Source organism: Acanthochromis polyacanthus, chromosome 17 (assembly GCF_021347895.1).
Source record: "Acanthochromis polyacanthus isolate Apoly-LR-REF ecotype Palm Island chromosome 17, KAUST_Apoly_ChrSc, whole genome shotgun sequence".
NCBI lineage: Eukaryota > Metazoa > Chordata > Actinopteri > Pomacentridae > Acanthochromis > Acanthochromis polyacanthus.
The window spans coordinates 27,376,753-27,399,024 of NC_067129.1; the positions used below are offsets into that span (position 1 = coordinate 27,376,753).

General features: G+C 41.6%; 1 protein-coding gene across 1 annotated transcript; it reads left to right on the top strand.

Moving 5' to 3' along the window:
- The first annotated feature begins 52 nt into the window (after positions 1 to 52).
- Positions 53 to 18,372, top strand: nipal4 (NIPA like domain containing 4). The gene is made up of 10 exons (XM_051938013.1): positions 53 to 425; positions 3,642 to 3,740; positions 6,402 to 6,539; positions 7,846 to 7,902; positions 9,187 to 9,277; positions 11,141 to 11,301; positions 12,437 to 12,604; positions 14,136 to 14,215; positions 14,416 to 14,628; positions 16,533 to 18,372. The coding sequence occupies exons 1-10, from the start codon at positions 386 to 388 to the stop codon at positions 16,725 to 16,727; spliced, it is 1,242 nt and encodes a 413-aa protein (XP_051793973.1). The 5' UTR covers positions 53 to 385; the 3' UTR covers positions 16,728 to 18,372.
- The last annotated feature ends 3,900 nt before the right edge of the window (positions 18,373 to 22,272 follow it).

Consider the following 22,272-nt stretch of genomic DNA (forward strand, 5'->3'; position numbering starts at 1 on the left):
GAAGAGGAGGAGGAACCTGTCAGCTGATCACATTTAACAGGAAAACGGTAAATGTACCACAGAAAACCTGTAAAAAACAACAGAAAACCCTTTTAAAGAGGCCACAGAGTCAAACGTAAGTCGTGCGCGTTCACGTGACGGGGAGTCAAAGGAACTACGAGACCCCGCAGCAGGGGGCGGGGCCAGGTGTGTTTACCTGCTGCTGCTCAGCTCCGGTCTCCCTCTAGACCCGGTCCTGGTCTCACGGTCCGGGTTCTGGTCTTACGGTCCGGGTTCTGGTCTAACGGTCCGGGTTCTGGTCTTACGGTCCGGGTTCTGGTCTAGCGGTCCGGGTCCTGGTCTTACAGTCCGGGTCTGAGGTTCTGCGGATCGTCGGAGCGACGCGATGTCGGAAGTTCATGTGAAGAACGAGACGTGCAGAAACGGTGAGTTCACCTGAAGTACCGCAGTGCTGACCCGGTGGAGGTACTCTCAGAGAAGTACTGCAGTACTCAGCGGTATACTTCAGAGAACGGGGTAGAAGTACTTCATGCTCAGTGTGTTCACGTCCCGTTACCATGGAAACCTGCAGGTTCTACTGGATCTGACAGAACCTCAGTGGAGGGGAGAGTTCTTCAGAAAATAATAATAATAATAATGATTATTTTCGGTTTAAAAATCCTCATTTTATCCATATTTTCGGACCAATAATTACCCATTATTTACATGTTAGAGTCATTTAGGGGGAAATGAGTCGTTCTGGGCAGATTTTAAGACATTTCGTACAATATTTCTCATGTTTTGGACCAAACTGGAGTCATTTTGATCAAGCTTCATGTAAAAATATTAAGAAGGAAAAACTGGAACAAACTTTAACTCATCAGATTCTACTGATGTTAGACAAATAAAAGTTGGAGAAATGTGGACCAAAGACTGTGTTTCAGCAGAAACATGGATCCATCCAGAGATATACACTGACAGGACCTGTAAGTTTGTTTGTTTTAATTATTGTCGTTGGTTCTTCATAATAAGTCAGAAGTTTTGGATCCTTAAAGTGAATAAATGCAGAAAATCAAGGCTGTAAATGTTCCAGATGTGAAGCAGACAGAGGAGATAATACAGTTAGAAGTGAGGAAAGAGTTTTCCTGATGTTCCCTGAACGTTTCCCTCAGAAGGACTCCTGGTTTCTGCTTCTCTGTTGACAGAACAAACACTGGGCCGGTTCTCCAGGTTCTCTCTTTACACAAAACAACCCACTGAGCAAATAAGGAACCAGATCCTGTTCTCTGACAGGAACCTTTCATTACTCGTCATTACTAGTCTGAATTCATCCCTGCTCCCTTCATCTGGAACGCTCTGGACTCCAGATAGAATAAAATAAGATCATAATACTGGACAACAAAACACTTTAATGTCTCCATGTGCTTCTTCTTGTGCCTGATTTTTGTTGTTTTTTAATCATTTTGTTTCTTTTTTAGTCATTTTGTTTCTTTTGTTTTTAGTCATTTTGTTTATTTTTTAATGATTTTGTTTATTTTTTTAGTCATTTTGTTTATTTTTGAGTCATTTTGTTTCTTTTTTAGTCATTTTGTTTCTTTTTTAGTCATTTTGTTTCTTTTTTTAGTCATTTTGTTTATTTTTTAATCATTTTGTTTCTTTTTTAGTCATTTTGTTTCTTTTTTAGTCATTTTGTTTCTTTTTTAATCATTTTGTTTCTTTTGAGTCATTTTGTTTCTTTTGAGTCATTTTGTTTCTTTTTTAGTCATTTTGTTTTTTTGTCATTTTGTTTATTTTTTAGTCATTTTGTTTATTTTTTAGTCATTTTATTTCTTTATTTAGTCATTTTGTTTATTTTTGAATCATTTTGTTTATTTTTTAGCCATTTTGTTTATTTTTGAGTCATTTTGTTTATTTTTTAGTCATTTTGTTTCTTTTTTTAGTCATTTTGTTTATTTTTTAATCATTTTGTTTATTTTTTAGTCATTTTGTTTATTTTTTAATCATTTTCTTTATTTTTTAGTCATTTTGTTTCTTTTTTAATAATTTTGTTTCTTTTTTAGTCATTTTGTTTCTTTTTTAGTCTTTTTGTTCCTTTTTTAGTCATTTTGTTTCTTTTTAGTCATTTTGTTTCTTTTTTAGTCATTTTGTTTCTTTTGAGTCATTTTGTTTCTTTTTTTGTCATTTTGTTTTTTTTAGTCATTTTGTTTATTTTTTAGTCATTTTGTTTATTTTTTAGTCATTTTGTTTATTTTTAATCATTTTGTTTATTTTTAGTCATTTTGTTTCTTTTTTAGTCATTTTGTTTCCTTTTTTAGTCATTTTGTTTCTTTTTTTAGTCATTTTGTTTATTTTTTAATCATTTTGTTTCTTTTGAGTCATTTTGTTTCTTTTTTTAGTCATTTTGTTTCTTTTTTAGTCATTTTGTTTATTTTTTAGTCATTTTGTTTATTTTTAATCATTTTGTTTATTTTTTAGTCATTTTGTTTCTTTTTTAGTCATTTTGTTTCCTTTTTTAGTCATTTTGTTTCTTTTTTAGTCATTTTGTTTATTTTTTAGTCATTTTGTTTCTTTTGAGTCATTTTGTTTCTTTTTTGTCATTTTGTTTTTTTTAGTCATTTTGTTTATTTTTTAGTCATTTTGTTTATTTTTTAGTCATTTTGTTTATTTTAATCATTTTGTTTATTTTTTAGTCATTTTGTTTCTTTTTAGTCATTTTGTTTCCTTTTTTAGTCATTTTGTTTCTTTTTTTAGTCATTTTGTTTATTTTTTAGTCATTTTGTTTCTTTTGAGTCATTTTGTTTCTTTTTTTGTCATTTTGTTTTTTTTAGTCATTTTGTTTATTTTTTAGTCATTTTGTTTATTTTTTAGTCATTTTGTTTATTTTTAATCATTTTGTTTATTTTTTAGTCATTTTGTTTCTTTTTTAATCATTTTGTTTCCTTTTTTAGTCATTTTGTTTCTTTTTTAGTCATTTTGTTTCTTTTTTAGTCATTTTGTTTCTTTTTTAGTCATTTTGTTTCTTTTTTTGTCATTTTGTTTCTTTTTAGTCATTTTGTTAATTTTTTTAGTCATTTTGTTTATTTTTTTAGTCATTTTGTTTATTTTTAATCATTTTGTTTATTTTTTAGTCATTTTGTTTCTTTTTAGTCATTTTGTTTCTTTTTAGTCATTTTGTTTCCTTTTTAGTCATTTTGTTTCTTTTTTTAGTCATTTTGTTTATTTTTTAATCATTTTGTTTCTTTTTTAGTCATTTTGTTTCTTTTTTTAGTCATTTTGTTTATTTTTGAATCATTTTGTTTATTTTTTAGTCATTTTGTTTCTTTTTTTAGTCATTTTGTTTCTTTTTTTACTCATTTTGTTTCTTTTTTTAGTCATTTTGTTTCTTTTCTAGTCATTTTGTTTCTTTTTTTTAGTCATTTTATTTATATTTTTTAGTCATTTTGTTTCATTTTTTACTCATTTTGTTTCTTTTTTACTCATTTTGTTTATTTTTACTCATTTTGTTTCTTTTTTAGTCTATTTTTAAACCCTTCCTGGTCGTTTTACTCTTTTCATTTCCTCTTCCACCCTCAGATTCGATCCTCTGACTCTCTAAAGTTTCTCAGAGTGAACGTGATGTCATTATTTTGTATTTTCCTGCTTCTGGTTGTGTGTCTGTGCAGGCTCGGTGTTCAGGTTGTGGTGCGGCTCTCAGTCTACAGTGTGTTTGTTTTCTGGAGATCCAATGCCGGCCGACGCTCACCTGAATGGCAGCAGCTCAGGTAGCCATCCAATCAGCCGCCTCCATCGCTGCTGTCATCGTTAACTCACCGTGGCGCATTCTGCTTCTCGCTTGTCTTTTTAAAAAAACTTTATGTGGTCATTTTCTGTCTCTTTTGTTGCCTTTTTGTGTTCTTTATGTGTCTCTGAGTTGATTTTGTGTAGCTGTGCTTGTTTTATGGCTTTTGACAGTCATTCTCTGAATTTCTACGACAGTTTTTGTTCATTTTCGTGGTCGTTTTCCGTCTTTTTAGTCATTTTCTGTCTCTTTGTAGTTGTTTTCTTTGCAATTTCAATCATTTTGTGTATTTTTCTGTTTATTAGATGAAGATCAGCAGCTTGTTTTATTTTTACAGCCGTGTTCTAACGACAATCCAACGTTTAAATCAAACCTCATGTAGCTCTGAGTTCTACGTCAGCAACACGCCTTCTGATTGGTCAGCAGCTTGTTGTCACGGCGACCATCAGCAGGTTGTTTCTCCAGGTGTGCTGAACACACACCTGGAGCACAAACACCTGAAGAGGACACACCTGTCTTATTAATATTACTCAACATTTGTCCAAATTTACTCAAATTTACTCAAAATTCATCCAATTTACTCAAAATATGTCCAAATGTGTCAAAATTTACTGACAATTTGTCAAAATTTAGTCAAAGGTAGGACAAAATTAGTCAAAATGTCGACAGATTTTCTCAAAATTTGTCAAAATTTGTCCAATTTATTCAAACATTTTCCAAGTTACTCAGAATTTGTCCACATTCAATCAAAATTTGTCAAAATTTTGTCAAATTGTCCAAATTTACTCAAATTTTGTCCAAATTTGCTAAAATATGTTCAGATTCACTCAAAATGTGTCCGAATTCACACACACCTGGTGTCCTCTCATGTCCTCTCCTGTCCTCTCCTCTTCCTCTCATGTCCTCACCTGTCCTCTCCTGTCCTCTCCTTTCCTCTCATGTCCTCACCTGTCTTCTCATGTCCTCACCTGTCCTCTCATGTCCTCTCCTGTCCTCACCTGTCCTCTCATGTCCTCACCTGTCTTCTCATGTCCTCTCATGTCCTCACCTGTCTTCTCATGTCCTCTCATGTCCTCACCTGTTCTCTCATGTCCTCTCCTGTCCTCACCTGTCCTCTCATGTCCTCACCTGTCTTCTCATGTCCTCACCTGTCCTCACCTGTTCTCTCATGTCCTCTCCTGTCCTCACCTGTCCTCTCCTGTGCTCTCATGTCCTCACCTGTCCTCTCATGTCCTCTCCTGTCCTCACCTGTCCTCTCCTGTCCTCACCTGTCCTCTCCTGTCCTCTCCTGTCCTCTCCTCTTCCTCTCATGTCCTCACATGTCCTCTCATGTCCTCTCCTGTCCTCTCATGTCCTCTCCTCTTCCTCTCATGTCCTCTCATGTCCTCACATGTCCTCACATGTCCTCTCCTGTCCTCTCCTGTCCTCTCCTGTCCTCACATGTCCTCACATGTCCTCTCCTGTCCTCTCCTCTTCCTCTCATGTCCTCACCTGTCCTCTCCTGTCCTCTCCTTTCCTCTCATGTCCTCACCTGTCTTCTCATGTCCTCACCTGTCCTCTCATGTCCTCTCCTGTCCTCTCCTGTCCTCACCTGTCCTCTCATGTCCTCTCCTGTCCTCTCCTGTCCTCACCTGTCCTCACATGTCCTCTCCTGTCCTCACCTGTCCTCACATGTCCTCTCATGTCCTCTCCTGTCCTCTCATGTCCTCTCCTGTCCTCTCCTGTCCTCTCCTGTTCCTCTCATGTCCTCACATGTCCTCTCATGTCCTCTCCTGTCCTCTCCTGTCCTCTCCTCTTCCTCTCATGTCCTCTCATGTCCTCACATGTCCTCACATGTCCTCTCCTGTCCTCTCCTGTCCTCTCCTGTCCTCACATGTCCTCACATGTCCTCTCCTGTCCTCACCTGTCCTCACATGTCCTCTCATATCCTCTCCTGTCCTCACCTGTCCTTTCATGTCCTCTCATGTCCTCTCCTGTCCTCTCATGTCCTCTCATGTCCTCTCATGTCCTCTCCTGTCCTCTCCTGTCCTCACATGTCCTCTCCTGTCCTCTCATGTCCTCTCCTGTCCTCACCTGTCCTCTCATGTCCTCACCTGTCCTCACATGTCCTCACATGTCCTCTCCTGTCCTCACCTGTCCTCACATGTCCTCTCATGTCCTCACCTGTCCTCACATGTCCTCTCATGTCCTCACCTGTCCTCTCCTGTCCTCTCCTGTCCTCTCCTGTCCTCTCATGTCCTCTCCTGTCCTCTCCTGTCCACTCCTGTCCTCTCCTGTCCTCTCCTGTCCTTTCATGTCCTCTCATGTCCTCTCCTGTCCACTCCTGTCCTCTCCTGTCCTCACATGTCCTCTCATGTCCTCTCATGTCCTCTCCTGTCCTCACCTGTCCTCTCATGTCCTCACCTGTCCTCACATGTCCTCACATGTCCTCTCCTGTCCTCACCTGTCCTCACATGTCCTCTCCTGTCCTCACCTGTCCTCACATGTCCTCTCATGTCCTCACCTGTCCTCACATGTCCTCTCATGTCCTCACCTGTCCTCTCCTGTCCTCTCATGTCCTCTCCTGTCCTCTCCTGTCCACTCCTGTCCTCTCCTGTCATCTCCTGTCCTCTCCTGTCCTCTCCTGTCCTCTCCTGTCCTCCAGGTGTCCCGTCCTCCAGGAGCTACCAGCTGTGGCTTGGTCTGACTCTCGCCCTTCTGTCGGCCGTCCTGATTGGTGGCAGCGTCATCCTGAAGAAGAAAGCCCTCCTCCGATTGGCTGGGAAGGGACAGACCAGAGCAGGTGAGCGCCGCAGTGCTTTCTGTGGATTCATCCGCTGCTGAAAGTAGTCCCTCATGTCACTTTTATTCTTTATGGTGGAGAGTTGTAGGTAAGAATCATCATGCAGAGAGAATTACTTTTTTATACTTTGTTCTCATTTTATTTCTATTTGTAGTATTTTTATTGTGCTGTAGTATTTTCTCTCTATAATCATTTTCTTCAGTTTTTACAGGGATTTTACCTCCTTAGAGTAACATTTGTTCTGTCTACAGTCATGTTTAACATTTTCTAACAGATGTTTTTCTCCCTTTAAGCTCATTTCTACCTCTCTGTGGCTTCTTGTTCTCTGTTAATAGCATTTCTTTCTCTCTATAGCCAAGTATTTAATTTTAACCCTGGTGTCGTCCTGCGGGTCAAACTGAGCCGTTTTAAAGTCTGAAAATGGGGAAAGAAAAATATTCTCACAGTGAAACATCTGATGTCCACATTTTAACATTTTATGATGAAAAAAGAAATGTTAACAATGTTTCTTAGGAATATTTACAAAAAAATCAACCAAAATCCAGTGAATTTCTCTGGATTTTGGTTGTTTCTGTGTGTATGTTCTTAAAGAAAATATTAGACGTTTTACTGATATTTATGGAATCACTTTGGATATTTTTAGGATTTCTTTGGAAGATTTTTATTCATCTTTTAAAATTTACAAGAATTTTCTTGTCAAATTTGGGGGATTCTTTAAAAATAAAAATTTTAAGGAATTATTGAATTTTCTTCCTGAAGTTTTTACAAATTTTCAGAAATTTGGGAATTTTTTTTGCTGAATTTTTGGATTTTTTTCAGACAAGGAAACTATATTTTTGGCGTCTGTGAATGAGGACAACAGGAGGGTTAACACAGTATTATAATTAGTTTTCTCTCTCCTTAAAGCTATTATATCCTGTTTATGGGGATTTTGCCTCTTTATTGTCATTTTTCTGTTTTATATTGATTTCTTGCATATTTACAGTGATTTGTACCTCTTTATAATAATTTAATATTCATATTTTCTCTCTATAGCCAAATATTTTAAATATGTTGAACTATTGTAATATATTTTCTCTCTTTCATGTCTTTATTTTCTGTTTAAATCTCTCTACATATTGTCATTTTCTTCATTTTTCACAGTGATTCTGCCTCTCTGTGGCGTCTTTTTCTCTCTTTATTAGTAGTTTTTCATCCCTGTGGTGGTCAGTTTTCTGTAAATCTCGGGTGAAGCTGCTGTGGAGACATTTCCACGGCTGTGATGTTTTAATGGGATGTAAATAACTGTAGCTGTGTTTGTGGGCAGGTGATGGAGGTCACGGTTACCTGAAGGACTGGATGTGGTGGGGAGGCCTGCTGACCAGTAAGAGCCACAGAAAGACAAACAGCAGAGGAAGTTCATTCAGCTTCATGTTCACATGAGGAAACCACAGCTCAAAGATTCCAGCCAGAAGCAGCATTTTAAAACAGTTTTCTTCCTTTTAATGTTCTGTCTGCAGTCAGTAGGACTCAGAGACAATTCAACATTTATTCAATTCAATTCAATTCAATTCAATTTTATTTATATAGCGTCAATTACAGTCAACTCGTCTCAAGACGCTTTACAGAACCCAAATTATTTGGTTATTTATTGCAGTTTAAGAAATAATGTGAAGTCTTGAACATCCAGAATGAGGAAGTGTCCAAATGAGCCAAAAAATGGTAAAAAAAACAAACAAACTAATTCCTCACAGTGTGTCCAGGATGACTTGAAAGACTTTAAAGAGAGAAAACACATTACAAGATTGTTTTAAAATAAAATAAAATACTTGGCTATAGAAAGAAAAACTGACTATAAAGAAGTAAAAGGACGCCATACAGAGGTTAAAATGACCTTAAAGGGAGAAAAATACTATAGATGGAGAGAAAAAATTACAATGACCAGGATATAAAGACTTTCAAGAGAAAGAAAATAGTACAATATTTAAAAACAGTTAAAATACTTGTATATATAGAGAAAATATGATCATAAAATTATTATAAAGAGGTAAAAACTATAAAAGGCAATAATGTTACAAAAAACAGAAAAATGACCACGAAGAGGCCAGAAAATATCAGTGATTTTAAATGAGCTGGGGTCATTTTTGAGTATTTAGAGTCATTGGGTACTTTTTAAAATCATTTTTGACATTTTTTTTAGTCATTTTCGACAGTGTTTTTTGAGATTTCCAGTAAATGTGTGGAAATGTCATTTTAGATGAGTCTGTTATTATTTTGGATCATTTTTGAGTCATTTCAGACAAATTCAGATCAAAAACATGGACTTTTTGTCATTTTGAACAGATCTGGAACAACTGTGGACACAATTTGAATCATTTTGGACATTATTTTTGTAATTTCAGAAAAGATTTCAACATATTTTTGTTATTTCCAGTAAATATCAGGTGATTTTAAATAAATTGGGGTCATTTTGGAAAGTTTTTTGTAATTTCAGAACAAATTTCAAGACATTTCTGTAATTTCCAGTGAATGTGTGGAGGTTTTAAAACCAGCACACCTTTTCAATGAAGCTGAAGAAAAGAGAGTGAGCGTACTTTCCTTTAAATCCTGTCCTGGTGGAGTCTCGATGCTGTGGTCATGGTCCATAATAAGTCTGTGTTCTCTGCAGTGGGAGCTGGAGAAGCCTGTAACTTCGCCGCCTACATGTTTGCTCCGGCCACGCTGGTCACTCCGCTGGGCGCCCTGAGCGTCCTCATCAGGTAGTCCTAGTCCCACCTTTAGTCCCTCCTTTAGCCCCTCCTTTAGCCCCACCTTTAGCCCCTCCTTTAGTCCCACCTTTAGTCCCTCCTTTAGTCCCTACTTTAGCCCCACCTTTAGTCCCACCTTTAGTCCCACCTTTAATCTCACCTTTAGTTCCACCTTTAGTTCCACCTTTAGTCCCATCTTTAGTCCCACCTTTAGTCCCACTTTTAGTCCCTCCTTTAGCCCCATCTTTAGTCCCTCATTTAATCCCATCTTTAGTCCCACCTTTCAACCCACCTTTAGTCCCACTTTTAGCCCCACCTTTAGTCCCACCTTTAGTCCCTCCTTTAATCCCACCTTTAGCCCCACTTTCAGTCCCTCCTTTAGTCCCACCTTTAGTCCCCTTAGTGTCTTCTATGAGAAAGTAAACACAGATTTCTACAAATAAATATCAATTAATGATCAATATTAAAGGTAAAAGAAGTGATTCCATCAGAATTTAGCCTCCAATTAAACCAGTTAAATCCAGAAGATGGAACATGAATAAATGTGACTAGAGCAGGACGTCCTCAACACCTGAGAGACTAGAAAGGGAGGCCACCAAGACTTCTATGACTCCTCTGAAGGAGAAAGGGACTAGAGAGGGAGGCCACCAACACTCCTATGAAGGAAGAAGGACCTTTTTGTCCATCAGACAAGATGATATGTTTGATGGACACCAAACACTGAACATAATCACAAACACACCATCTCCACTGAGAAGCATGGTGGTGGCAGCATCATGATGTGAAGCATTGAAGCATGGTGGTGGCAGCATCATGATGTGAAGCACGGTGGTGGCAGCATCATGATGTGAAGCATGGTGGAGGCAGCATCATGTTGTGAAGCATGGTGGTGACAGCATCATGTTGTGAAGCATGGTGGTGACAGCATCATGTTGTGAAGCATGGTGGTGACAGCATCATGTTGTGAAGCATGGTGGTGACAGCATCATGTTGTGAAGCACGGTGGTGGCAGCATCATGTTGTGAAGCATGGTGGTGACAGCATCATGTTGTGAAGCATGGTGGTGGCAGCATCATGATGAAGCATGGTGGTGACAGCATCATGTTGTGAAGCATGGTGGTGGCAGCATCATGATGAAGCACGGTGGTGGCAGCATCATGTTGTGAAGCATGGTGGTGGCAGCATCATGATGTGAAGCATGGTGGAGGCAGCATCATGTTGTGAAGCATGGTGGTGGCAGCATCATGATGTGAAGCACGGTGGTGGCAGCATCATGATGTGAAGCACGGTGGAGGCAGCATCATGATGTGAAGCATGGTGGAGGCAGCATCATGTTGTGAAGCATGGTGGAGGCAGCATCATGTTGTGAAGCATGGTGGTGGCAGCATCATGATGTGAAGCATGGTGGTGGCAGCATCATGATGTGAAGCATGGTGGTGGCAGCATCATGATGTGAAGCACGGTGGTGGCAGCATCATGATGTGAAGCACGGTGGAGGCAGCATCATGATGTGAAGCATGGTGGAGGCAGCATCATGTTGTGAAGCATGGTGGTGGCAGCATCATGATGAAGCATGGTGGTGGCAGCATCATGATGTGAAGCACGGTGGAGGCAGCATCATGATGTGAAGCATGGTGGAGGCAGCATCATGTTGTGAAGCATGGTGGTGGCAGCATCATGATGAAGCATGGTGGTGGCAGCATCATGATGTGAAGCATGGTGGAGGCAGCATTTAGAACTTTTAGAAACTTTAGAACCTTCAGAACTTTAACCCCATCGGTGTGATTAATGTTCTCCTTCCTGCTAAAGAGGAACTATCATGTGGTCCTGTTTATCTCCGTTCTGTTTAATAAACCATCTATGTTTGTGCTTCAGTGCAGTTCTGTCCTCCTACCTGCTGGGGGAGCTGTTGAACGTGGTGGGGAAGCTTGGCTGTCTACTGAGCGTGCTCGGAAGCATCTTGCTGGTCATCCACGCCCCACAGGAACAGGAAGTGACGTCACTGCAGGACATGACTGCCAAGCTGCTGGAGCCTGGTGAGAGCCACTGCTGTAGGCGTGTGGTAGGCATGTAGTAGGTGTGTGGTTTCCAGTCTGACCTGTAGGCGTGTAGTAGGCGTGTAGTTCCCAGTCTGTCCTGTTGGTGGTGGTGTTGTCTCACTGCTATGATGCTAAGCTAAGCTAGCTGGCTGCACCGGTCTTCATAAACGCAATATTATAATGTAGTTCTTGTAGTTAATTACTGGGTAGCAGGAGCTAATCAGAGCTAACAGAAGCTAAAAGAAACTAATGTGATTTCACTGATGATAGCCAGGGCTAACTGATGTGAACAGAAACTAACCAGAGCTAACTGAAGCTGGTTAGAGCTAACTGAAGCTAATCAGGGCTAACTGAAGCGAACAGAAACTAATCAGATCGAAGTGTAGCTAACAGAAACTAATCAGAGCTAACTAGAGCTAAGTGAGGATAATCAGGGCTAATCGAAGCTAACTGAAGGTAGTCAGAGCTAACTGAAGCTAAGAGAAAGTAATCAGAGCAAACTGAAGCTAATCAAAGCTAACTGAAGCTAGTCAGAGCTGACTGAAGCTAATCTGAGCTAACCGAAGCTAACAGAAACTCATCAGAGCTAACGAAGACAAGACTTCAGGATTAATCAGGAACTATCTGATTAATTTAATAGGAGCTAACAAGCAGGGAAAAGCAGCTAAAAGCAGCTATCTGAAGCTGTCTAGGGCTACCAATTTCTAGTCTTATGCTAAGCTAAGCTATGTGCTATGTGTTTTCCTCCTGAAGTCCACCACCATCTCCACTGTCTTCTGGGTGTTGAGCTCTCATGGCTGCACCAGGTCACCAGGTTGTCTACCTCCAGTCTGTAAGCAGACTCATCCCCATCACAGATGAGTCTGATGAGGGTGGTGTCATCTGCAAACTTCAGGAGTTTGACGGGCTGGTGCCTGGAGGTGCAGCTGTTGGTGTACAGGGAGAACAGCAGTGGGGAAAGAACACAGCCTTGGGGGGAGCCAGTGCTGATGGTTCTGGTCTCGGAGACTTGCTTCCCCAGCTTCACATGCTGCTTCCTGTCAGACAGAAAGTCTGTGATCCATCTGCAGGTGGAGGGTTAAGGTTAGGGTTCTCATGGAGGTTCTCATGGAGGTTCTGCTTCCTGTTCCAGGCTTCCTGGTCTACATGGGGCTGGTTCTGGTCCTGTGTCTCGTCCTCGTCCTCTACTTCTGTCCTCGTTTTGGCCGGTCCAACGTCCTGGTGTACGTGGGCGTCTGCTCGCTGCTGGGAGCGTTCACCGTCTCCTCGGTGAAGGGACTCGCCATCGCCATGGATACCGGTGAGACCAGCCAGCTCCATCTGCAACCAGCTAGGAAGCTGAGGTTGTACTTCCTGTTTGTGCTCTGCTCTCATTGGTTGTTTCCTTCACATGAACAGCTTTAGAATCAGAACATCAGTAATCAGGAGAGGGGGAACATGAGGAAACACTTCTTCTGTTTCTGACCCAGTTTTTACTCATTTAGGCACACAAACCTCAATCATTTACAGAAACATCTCTAAGGTATGAAGGTAACCATAGCAACAGAATTTCTCAGTTGTTCGTTTGAACGGAGGGATTCTGCTGGAAGACCTTCTGAACTCTGCTGCTGTATTCTGGACTAGATGTTCAACTAGAACGTGTGAAATCTGAAGGTTATTGTTTCTTATTTTACATCCAGTCATGGAACAATGATCAGACCATCCATGCTGGTTTTCTTCAGTTTCTACTTCATTTTATTCCTGGAGCCACTAAAGGTCCATTAGTTTGGATAAATGTAATGACAGAGTTTAACTTCAGAGCTGATATCAGACATTTTAATGGTTTTCTGGATAATAATCAATCATCAATATCCATGGCATTGTTCTGCCAGAAACAGCTTCTAGGATTCCATGTTTTCTTTTCTGTCTGTTTTAGTCCCATGATCCACCAGGAGTTAGTACTGATCCAGAACCATTGTTCCTGATGTCTCTTCATGCTCTCCACCAGCTTCTGATCACATCATTCCTGTTGCACTCATTCTAACTGATCTGCTTGTTTTTGGACTTGAGGTTCTTCGTTTAGCGTGTGATGATGTTCCACAGGTTTTCAGTTGGATTTAGATCTGGTGATTGAGCAGCCAAGGCATGGTTCCAATGTTCTGGTTCTCCATCCAAGCTTTAACTGACCTGTTGGAAAATCCAGTCATTGGAGGCAGAAAAGAGTTTTCCATCTGATGGAAGAAGACTGTTTTCTAGAGTAGCCCCAAACATGACCTGGTTCATTGGTCCTTTTTGTCATTTTATGTCTCATTTTTGTTGTTTTGTGTCTTGTTTTTGTTGTTTTTTGTCTGTGTTTCTTGTGTTTTCGATGTCTCATTTCTTGTCATTTTGTGTTTCGCTTTATTAATTGTTTTGTGTTTTTTTTGGTCTTTTTTATTGTCCATTTTTGCTGCTTTGTAACTTCTTTGTCTGATTTTTTTGTCTCTTTTTGTTTTGTTTCGTGTCGTTTCTCATTTTGTTTTTCGTTTTTGTCATGTTTTGTCTCATTGTTTACTAGTTTGTCTATTTTTTGGTCATTTTATCAGTTTTTATTTAAAATCCAGAATATATTGCAGTACAGGCCTTATTAATGAAGCTGCACAACAATAAGAATAAAGAGGGAGACGTGAAGAAGAGACTCAGATTAATGGTGGAGGTGATGAATACTAAACAGGAAGAGGATGAAAAAGCAGAGAAAACGGGTTGTTTGGGCGTTTTCTGTCTTAAAGTTCACTCCAGTTTTACATCATTGAATAACAAACCTGCAGAAGTGCATTGTGGGTAACGTGGGCATCCCTCTGTCTCCTCCTCAGTGTTTCAGGACGTCTCTGTTCTCACTAATCCTCTCACCTGGATCCTGCTCTTCACCCTCATCGTCTCCATAGTAACACAGGTGAACCTGAACACAGCAAGCAGCAGCCCGACAATAACACACAACAAACACACAACAAACACAGAGACACACAAACACACAACAAAGACACACAACAACCACAGAGTTGTGTCTCAGTGTTCTCAGAGGTATGGTCTCCAGTGACATCCAGGGTTTGGTCCTGCTCTCCTCTCTCTCCTACCGTCCTCTCACCTGTGCAGGTGAACTACCTGAACAAGTCTCTGGACACCTTCAACACGCTGCTGGTCTACCCCGTCTACTACGTGTCCTTCACCTCCGTGGTGCTGTCCACCTCCATCATCCTGTTCCAGGAGTGGAGCAGCATGTCTTCTGTGGACGTGGTGTCCACGCTGGGGGCCTTCCTGGTCATCGTGGTGGGCGTGGCCATGCTGCACCTGTTCAGGGACCTGCAGGTAAGGCAAAACAGGTCAACATGTTGTAGTGACCCTCTTTGATGAATGAGTGAGACTTTATCTGGTTCTCCGCTGGTTTATTGAACCTTCACACAGGATACTGTGGACCGTAGCCAACACCAGAATAAGTAGACAAACCCCATAACTTAGCTCCAGAATAACTAGAAAAACCCATAACTTAGCTCCAGAATAACTAGAAAAACCCCATAACTTAGCTCCAGAATAACTAGAAAAACCCCATAACTTAGCTCCAGAATAACTAGAAAAACCCCATAACTTAGCTCCAGAATAACTAGAAAAACCCCATAACTTAGCTCCAGAATAACTAGAAAAACCCCATAACTTAGCTCCAGAATAACTAGAAAAACCCCATAACTTAGCTCCAGAATAACTAGAAAAACCCCATAACTTAGCTCCAGAATAACTAGAAAAACCCATAACTTAGCTCCAGAATAACTAGAAAAACCCATAACTTAGCTCCAGAATAACTAGAAAAACCCATAACTTAGCTCCAGAATAACTAGAAAAACCCCATAACTTAGCTCCAGAATAACTAGAAAAACCCCATAACTTAGCTCCAGAATAACTAGAAAAACCCATAACTTAGCTCCAGAATAACTAGAAAAACCCCATAACTTAGCTCCAGAATAACTAGAAAAACCCATAACTTAGCTCCAGAATAACTAGAAAAACCCATAACTTAGCTCCAGAATAACTAGAAAAACCCATAACTTAGCTCCAGAATAACTAGAAAAACCCCATAACTTAGCTCCAGAATAACTAGAAAAACCCCATAACTTAGCTCCAGAATAACTAGAAAAACCCATAACTTAGCTCCAGAATAACTAGAAAAACCCCATAACTTAGCTCCAGAATAACTAGAAAAACCCCATAACTTAGCTCCAGAATAACTAGAAAAACCCATAACTTAGCTCCAGAACAACTAGAAAAACCCCATAACTTAGCTCCAGAACAACTAGAAAAACCCCATAACTTAGCTCCAGAATAACTAGAAAAACCCCATAACTTAGCTCCAGAATAACTAGAAAAACCCATAACTTAGCTCCAGAATAACTAGAAAAACCCCATAACTTAGCTCCAGAATAACTAGAAAAACCCCATAACTTAGCTCCAGAATAACTAGAAAAACCCATAACTTAGCTCCAGAACAACTAGAAAAACCCCATAACTTAGCTCCAGAACAACTAGAAAAACCCCATAACTTAGCTCCAGAATAACCAGAAAAACCCCATAACTTAGCTCCAGAACAACTAGAAAAACCCCATAACTTAGCTCCAGAACAACTAGAAAAACCCCATAACTTAGCTCCAGAATAACTAGAAAAACCCCATAACTTAGCTCCAGAATAACTAGAAAAACCCCATAACTTAGCTCCAGAACAACTAGAAAAACCCCATAACTTAGCTCCAGAACAACTAGAAAAACCCCATAACTTAGCTCCAGAATAACCAGAAAAACCCCATAACTTAGCTCCAGAATAACTAGAAAAACCCCATAACTTAGCTCCAGAATAACTAGAAAAACCCATAACTTAGCTCCAGAATAACTAGAAAAACCCCATAACTTAGCTCCAGAATAACTAGAAAAACCCCATAACTTAGCTCCAGAACAACTAGAAAAACCCCATAACTTAGCTCCAGAACAACTAGAAAAACCCCATAACTTAGCTCCAGTCGTTGAAGAGTTGATCATATCGTGATGCACAGAACAGATTTGTTTACGGAGAAATCGGCATTGATCCGTAGGAACAGAACTGTGCCGTAAGTCGAGGACTTCCTGTTTATCTGTAGTTTCTGGTTAAAATGAAGGAAATCAAAGATTCAGAACAGGAGAGGAGAAAGGCTTGAATGATTCAGTCTTTAATTCTTTCTCTGTTCATGCAGGTCACATGGAAGCAGCTGACCAATCAGCTGTCTCAGCCACTGGAGATGGAGGGGCTTACAGAGGAGGTTCCAGCCAATGAGAGAGCAGGAGGGCGGCGCAAAAAGGAGGATAAATACGGACTGATGGACAACATGGTGGTAGAAAGTCTGCCTCCCATGAGAGACGAAGGCCCCAGAGTCTTCATCATCAGCTGAGCACAAACACACACACAACTACACACCTGGGCCACAAACACACACACAAACACCTCATCAGAGAGTACGGCAACATGACATGAACGAATGTTACTGAAGAAACACACAAAATAATAAATGTGTGACCAGTGACACAAAATGAGGCCCGATGGCAACGATGCAACATGAAATGACAACAAAAAGACTCAAAATGACGACAAAAAGATGTAAAATGACCATAAAAAGACAGAAAGGGACTACTAAAAGATGCAAAATGATGACTGAAAACACCAGATTGCAAAAATATACCACATAAATACTTTAGATGCAAAATGACGACAAAAAATATGACCGAGTGACAACAAAGAGGCACAAGATGAACACAAAGAGCACAGAACATTCACAAAAGAAAGATAATGATACAAAATGACTGGACAGACGTTAAGATGTTGATAAAATGAGCACAACATGACACAAAATGACTAAAAAATGACCACAAAGATCATAAAATGATGACAAAAATGGGTGTAAAAACACAGAAATGAATGTAAACACAGAGTTTTTAGTGTGCATTAAACCACTTAGTGTTTAATTTACCCAGGAATTAAAAGACACAATTTATGTGTTGTTTTTTGTTGTGGCAGTGAAAGCCAACAAAGTTTAGTGTCTTTAGTTTGTCCTTTAATCAAAACATCAGCTGATGGTCAGGAACCTGAAACCACCTCTGAATAAGTCATGAGATGGAAGCTGAGAGTCCAGCAGCAGGTAGACTCACCTGAAGAACTCACCTGAGGAACACCTGAGCTCCTATCAGCTCAGGTGTTCCTCAGACGACAGTGTTCTGACTTATCTGTGTGTTCATGACGTCTCAATATTTCCAGCAGCTTTTCTCAGCTTCCAGCTGAACATCAGGGCTTTTTGTTGTGTGTGCAGCACCCCCTGCTGGCTGGAGGCCCTCACCATCATTTAGATTCTGTTTCCTCTGGAACTGAAGATAACTGCAGCTACACAACAGGAACAAACTGAAACACTCACAGATATTAAAAATAACACTTTTAGACAGAAACAAAACAGCAAATGTCACAAAAAAGATGCAAAATGCGCCCAAAGACACACAAAAGGACTACAGAGACGGAAAATGTCTTCAGAGTGATGCAGAAAAGATGCACAATGACTTCAAAGTTACACAAAATAACTTCAGTTACACAAAATGACTGAAAAGTTACACAAAATGACAGCTTGACAACTAGAAGGTGACGACAAATGACTGAAGTGACACAACATGACGACACCAGCAGAGTTGTGTTGTGAAGAAGGTCTGAGCAGAAAGAAGCAGAGGTGTCCAGAGATCTACCTTCAGATGTTCTCTGTTCAGTGATGGATGTACAAATGATCTGAGAAGTTTTAAGTGTGCTGAAGATCAGCTTGTGTTTGCTGCTGCAGCGTCTGCTGGAGTTCATCTAGACGAGTTCATCTCCATGACTTTATCCAGAGGAGTCTGATGAATCCTCTCTGCTGAGCTCTGATTCCAGGAAGCAGACCAACATGAATGTTCTGCTGAAGATGTTTCAGGTTATGAAGCTCAGAGGAACAAATGAAGAACTTCCTGTCTGATGATGTCTGTAAATGTGATTGAATAAAAGAAATAAAGGAAACTGGTTTTAGATTTGGAGTCTGTTAATAAAGTCCATCCGTCTATCCGTCCATCCACCCATCTATCTATCTATCTATCTATCTATCTATCTATGTATCTGTGGGTGGAGGTGTGTTGAGGTAGAGCGATAGAGGGTGTTCAAACTTTTGTCTTTTCTTTTGTATTTGTCACTTTTTTTTCTGAATGTTCATTGTTTGAATTATTTGGTGAAACTTTGGGTTAACAGTTTAGTGTTTTTGGCGTTTTTTGGTGTGCTTGGTGCCTCGTGGTGGGGATGGCGTCATCGCCGCCGGCTTCCCTGAGCCACGGTGTGAGGCTGGTGCCGCCACCGGCCTCCACCGTGGAGCAGGTTCTGCTGGCGGTAGGAGACCAGGTGGGTCACGGGAACATCTCTTATGCTTCCCGTATGAACAAGGCTGTGGTCGTTTTCTTTAAGCATCAGAGCTTTGTGATAACTCTGATAGAGAACGGATTAACCCTCGACGAGGAGTTTATCCAAGTTTCTCCTCTGGCCGTGCCGTCTACGCGGATCACAGTATCTGGTCTCCCTCCATTCATTCAGAACGAAGCGCTGGAGAAGGAGCTAAGGCGTTTTGGTAAGTTTGCCAGTGGGTTTCGTACTGTTGCGTTGGGCTGTAAAGACGCTAAGTTAAAACATGTTCAGTCACTGCGGAGACAGGTTTTTATGTTTTTGGACTCTCCGTCACAAACACTGGATGTGTCCTTCCGTGTAAAATATGAAGAAGGGTTCTGCATGGTTTATGCTAGCTCAGGAAACATGAAGTGTTTTGAGTGTGGGGACGTGGGCCATAAACGTGTTGCCTGTCCACACAGACAGCAAACGGTGAGACCGGCTGGGGGTGACGGCGGGGAGGTGAGCGGTGGGGCCGGGCGGGCTGTGGCCCCGGGTCCCGCGGGCGCGGTGGCTGTTGCCGGTCCCGCGGGCTCGGCCGCGGCGGCGGCTGCCGCTGGCGCGCCCTCCGCGGCTGCCGCACAGCACAGTGTTTCCGAGTCTAACTCGGGTTTTGTTGAAAGTGTGCCAGTGAATACTGTGACTGAGTGCCGTGTTGAGCATGCTGAGGCTCACACAGCAGAGGATTTGGGAGTTTGTGCTCCTGAGCAGGTGAGGGCTGCAGGTGAGCTGATGCAGGTGGAGGCTGCAGACACGGAGCAGAAGCTGCAGACTGGGTCTCAGGCTGCTCCAGGGCGCAGCCAGCAGGCAGTGGTTTTCTCAGATGCTGATATTGACTCAGATTCTGTGTCTGTGGCAGACAGTGTGTCACTGAACACTGATCTATATTCTTTGGAGGAGGTGACAGACTTCTTAGATGACTCTTTTGGCAGGTCAGTGGAGATAACAGATTATTTCCCTGACATGCAGAAATTTGTGAAATCTGTTGATACTCTGCAGAAGGTCGTAGGTAGGGACCTGCTGTGTGACAAAAAACGGTATCGTCTCCAAAAGCATGTCGCACATGTGAGGAAAATTCTAAGGGGAAAAAACGTACTGAAAAAACGTAAGGTTTCCAAATAATTTCAAAAATGATTGTGTGTCACAGGGTGTTTTCTCTCTGCTGTATTTTTCTGTCTGTCCTGCTCTTTTTCATGTCTCCTCATATGCAGCCTTTAAGGGTAGCTTCTTTAAATATTAATGGGGGTAGAAGCCCACAGAAAAGAGCATTAGTATCTGAAATTATTAAACAGAAAAAAATAGATGTAGTTTTGTTGCAGGAAACACACAGTGACAGTGTTAATGAGGCAGACTGGGGAATGTGGTGGGGGGGTCAGTATGCACTCAGCCACGGCTCAAACCGTAGTGCTGGAGTGTCTGTTTTATTCTCCCCATCCATACATGTTACCATTTTATCCAGCTGTGAGATCATGGCGGGCAGAGCTTTAATGGTAAAGGTGGAAATCATGGGGTTTGTTTTTAATTTATTTAGCATTTATGCACCTAATCAAAGCTCTGAACGTCTGGTTTTATTTAATCTGTTAAAAAACAGTTTAGGGAGTAGCAGTCAGGGGGAGTGCATCATACTGGGGGGGGGATTGGAACTGCTGCACTGACGGCACTTTGGACAGGATAGGACAGGAGATTCAGTCTCAGTCATCCTCTTTCCTGGCCCAGATGGTCGCAGAGGCAAACCTCGTTGACATCTGGAGGTTAAAACACCCGACACTCGACAGTACACCTGGGTGAGAGTCTCTGACGGCATGGTCAGTACAGCGAGACTGGACAGATTTTATATTTCATCGTCTTTTATTACTCGTGCAGCCAAGAGTCAAATCCAACCAGTCGGTTTCTCTGACCATCACCTGGTTTTATTAGAATTGGTTTTGGCTTCTTCAGGAAAGTCCAGGTCATTCTGGCATTTTAATATAAAACTTTTGAACGATTTTAATTTTTGTAAAAATTTTAAACTGTTTTGGGCAGAGTGGAGGTCCAGGAAAGAGTTTTTTGGTTCTCTTAGTCAGTGGTGGGAGGTAGGAAAGGGTCAGATTAGGGTTTTCTGCCAACAGTACTCCGCCCAGTCCACTGCAGAAGTCCGAAGGGCCATGGAGCAGCTGGAGGCAGAGATCAGGGAGCTGGAGTGTGTGTCTGTGGAGAACCCTGAACGGTTGCTCTCCAAGAAACAGCAGCTGAACTCTTTCCTCCTGGAGAAAGCTAAAGGAGCCCTGGTCCGAGCCCGCTTCACCACCATCAGAGATATTGATGCCCCAACGTCCTTCTTTTTCAACTTGGAGAAGTCACAAGGCCAAAGGAAACAAATGGTGTGTCTGCGTCTGCCTGATGGGGGGTTAACCTCAGACCCCACTGAGATGAGGAGGCATGCCGTGACTTTCTACTCCGAGCTGTTCAGAGCTGAGCGCTGTGATGTGGAGGCTGCAGCTGAGCTTCTCCAGGACCTTCCTCAGCTGAGCCCAGCAGATCAGGACACCTTGGGCTGCCACATCACCTTGGAGGAGCTGACCTCTGCGTTAACAAAGATGGCCTCAGGGAAAGCACCGGGTATGGACGGTTTACCAGCAGATTTCTTTAAACACTTCTGGAGCACCCTGGGACCGGACCTGCTGGACGTGTTTCAGGAGTCTTTCCTGAGGGGAACTCTTCCGGCCTCCTGCAGGCGGGCGGTGATATCGCTTCTGCCAAAGAAGGGGGACCTGACCCTGCTGAAGAACTGGAGACCCGTAGCCCTTTTATGTACGGACTATAAAATATTGTCAAAGGTTTTAGCCAACAGACTGAAGGGTTTTATGGATTTTATCATTGGTGCTGATCAGTCTTACTGTGTCCCTGACAGATCCATGTTGGACAATTTGTTTTTAATGCGTGACACTTTTGATGTGTGCAAACTGTAGAACTTAAAGACTGGAATAATATCTATTGACCAGGAGAAAGCCTTCGATCGTATCGATCACTCCTTTTTGTTTTCCACATTGCAGGCTTTTGGTGTTGGGGAGCACTTCCTTTCCTGGGTGAAGCTGTTGTACAGTGGTGCATGTTGTGTAGTGAAGGTGGGTGGTGGGCTCAGCGGTCCTGTTACAGTTGGCAGAGGTATCAGGCAGGGTTGTCCTCTCTCTGGCCAACTGTACAGTGTGGCCATTGAGCCTCTTCTTTGTAGACTCAGAAAGCAATTGAGGGGCTTATGTTTACCTGAACCAGCTCAGAACAGGTCTTTAGTTGTGTCTGCTTATGCTGATGACGTTAATGTTTTTGTGCAGGGTCAGGAGGACACCCAGCAGCTAAAAAACTGTCTGGGCCTCTATGAGAAGGCTGCCTCAGCAAAAGTTAACTGGGACAAAAGTGAGGCTTGTTTGGTCGGCCACTGGAGTGCAGGGAACATTCCCAGTCTTCCTGGTGGCCTCAGGTGGGGAAACAGGGGGCTAAAGGTCTTGGGAGTGTATTTGGGA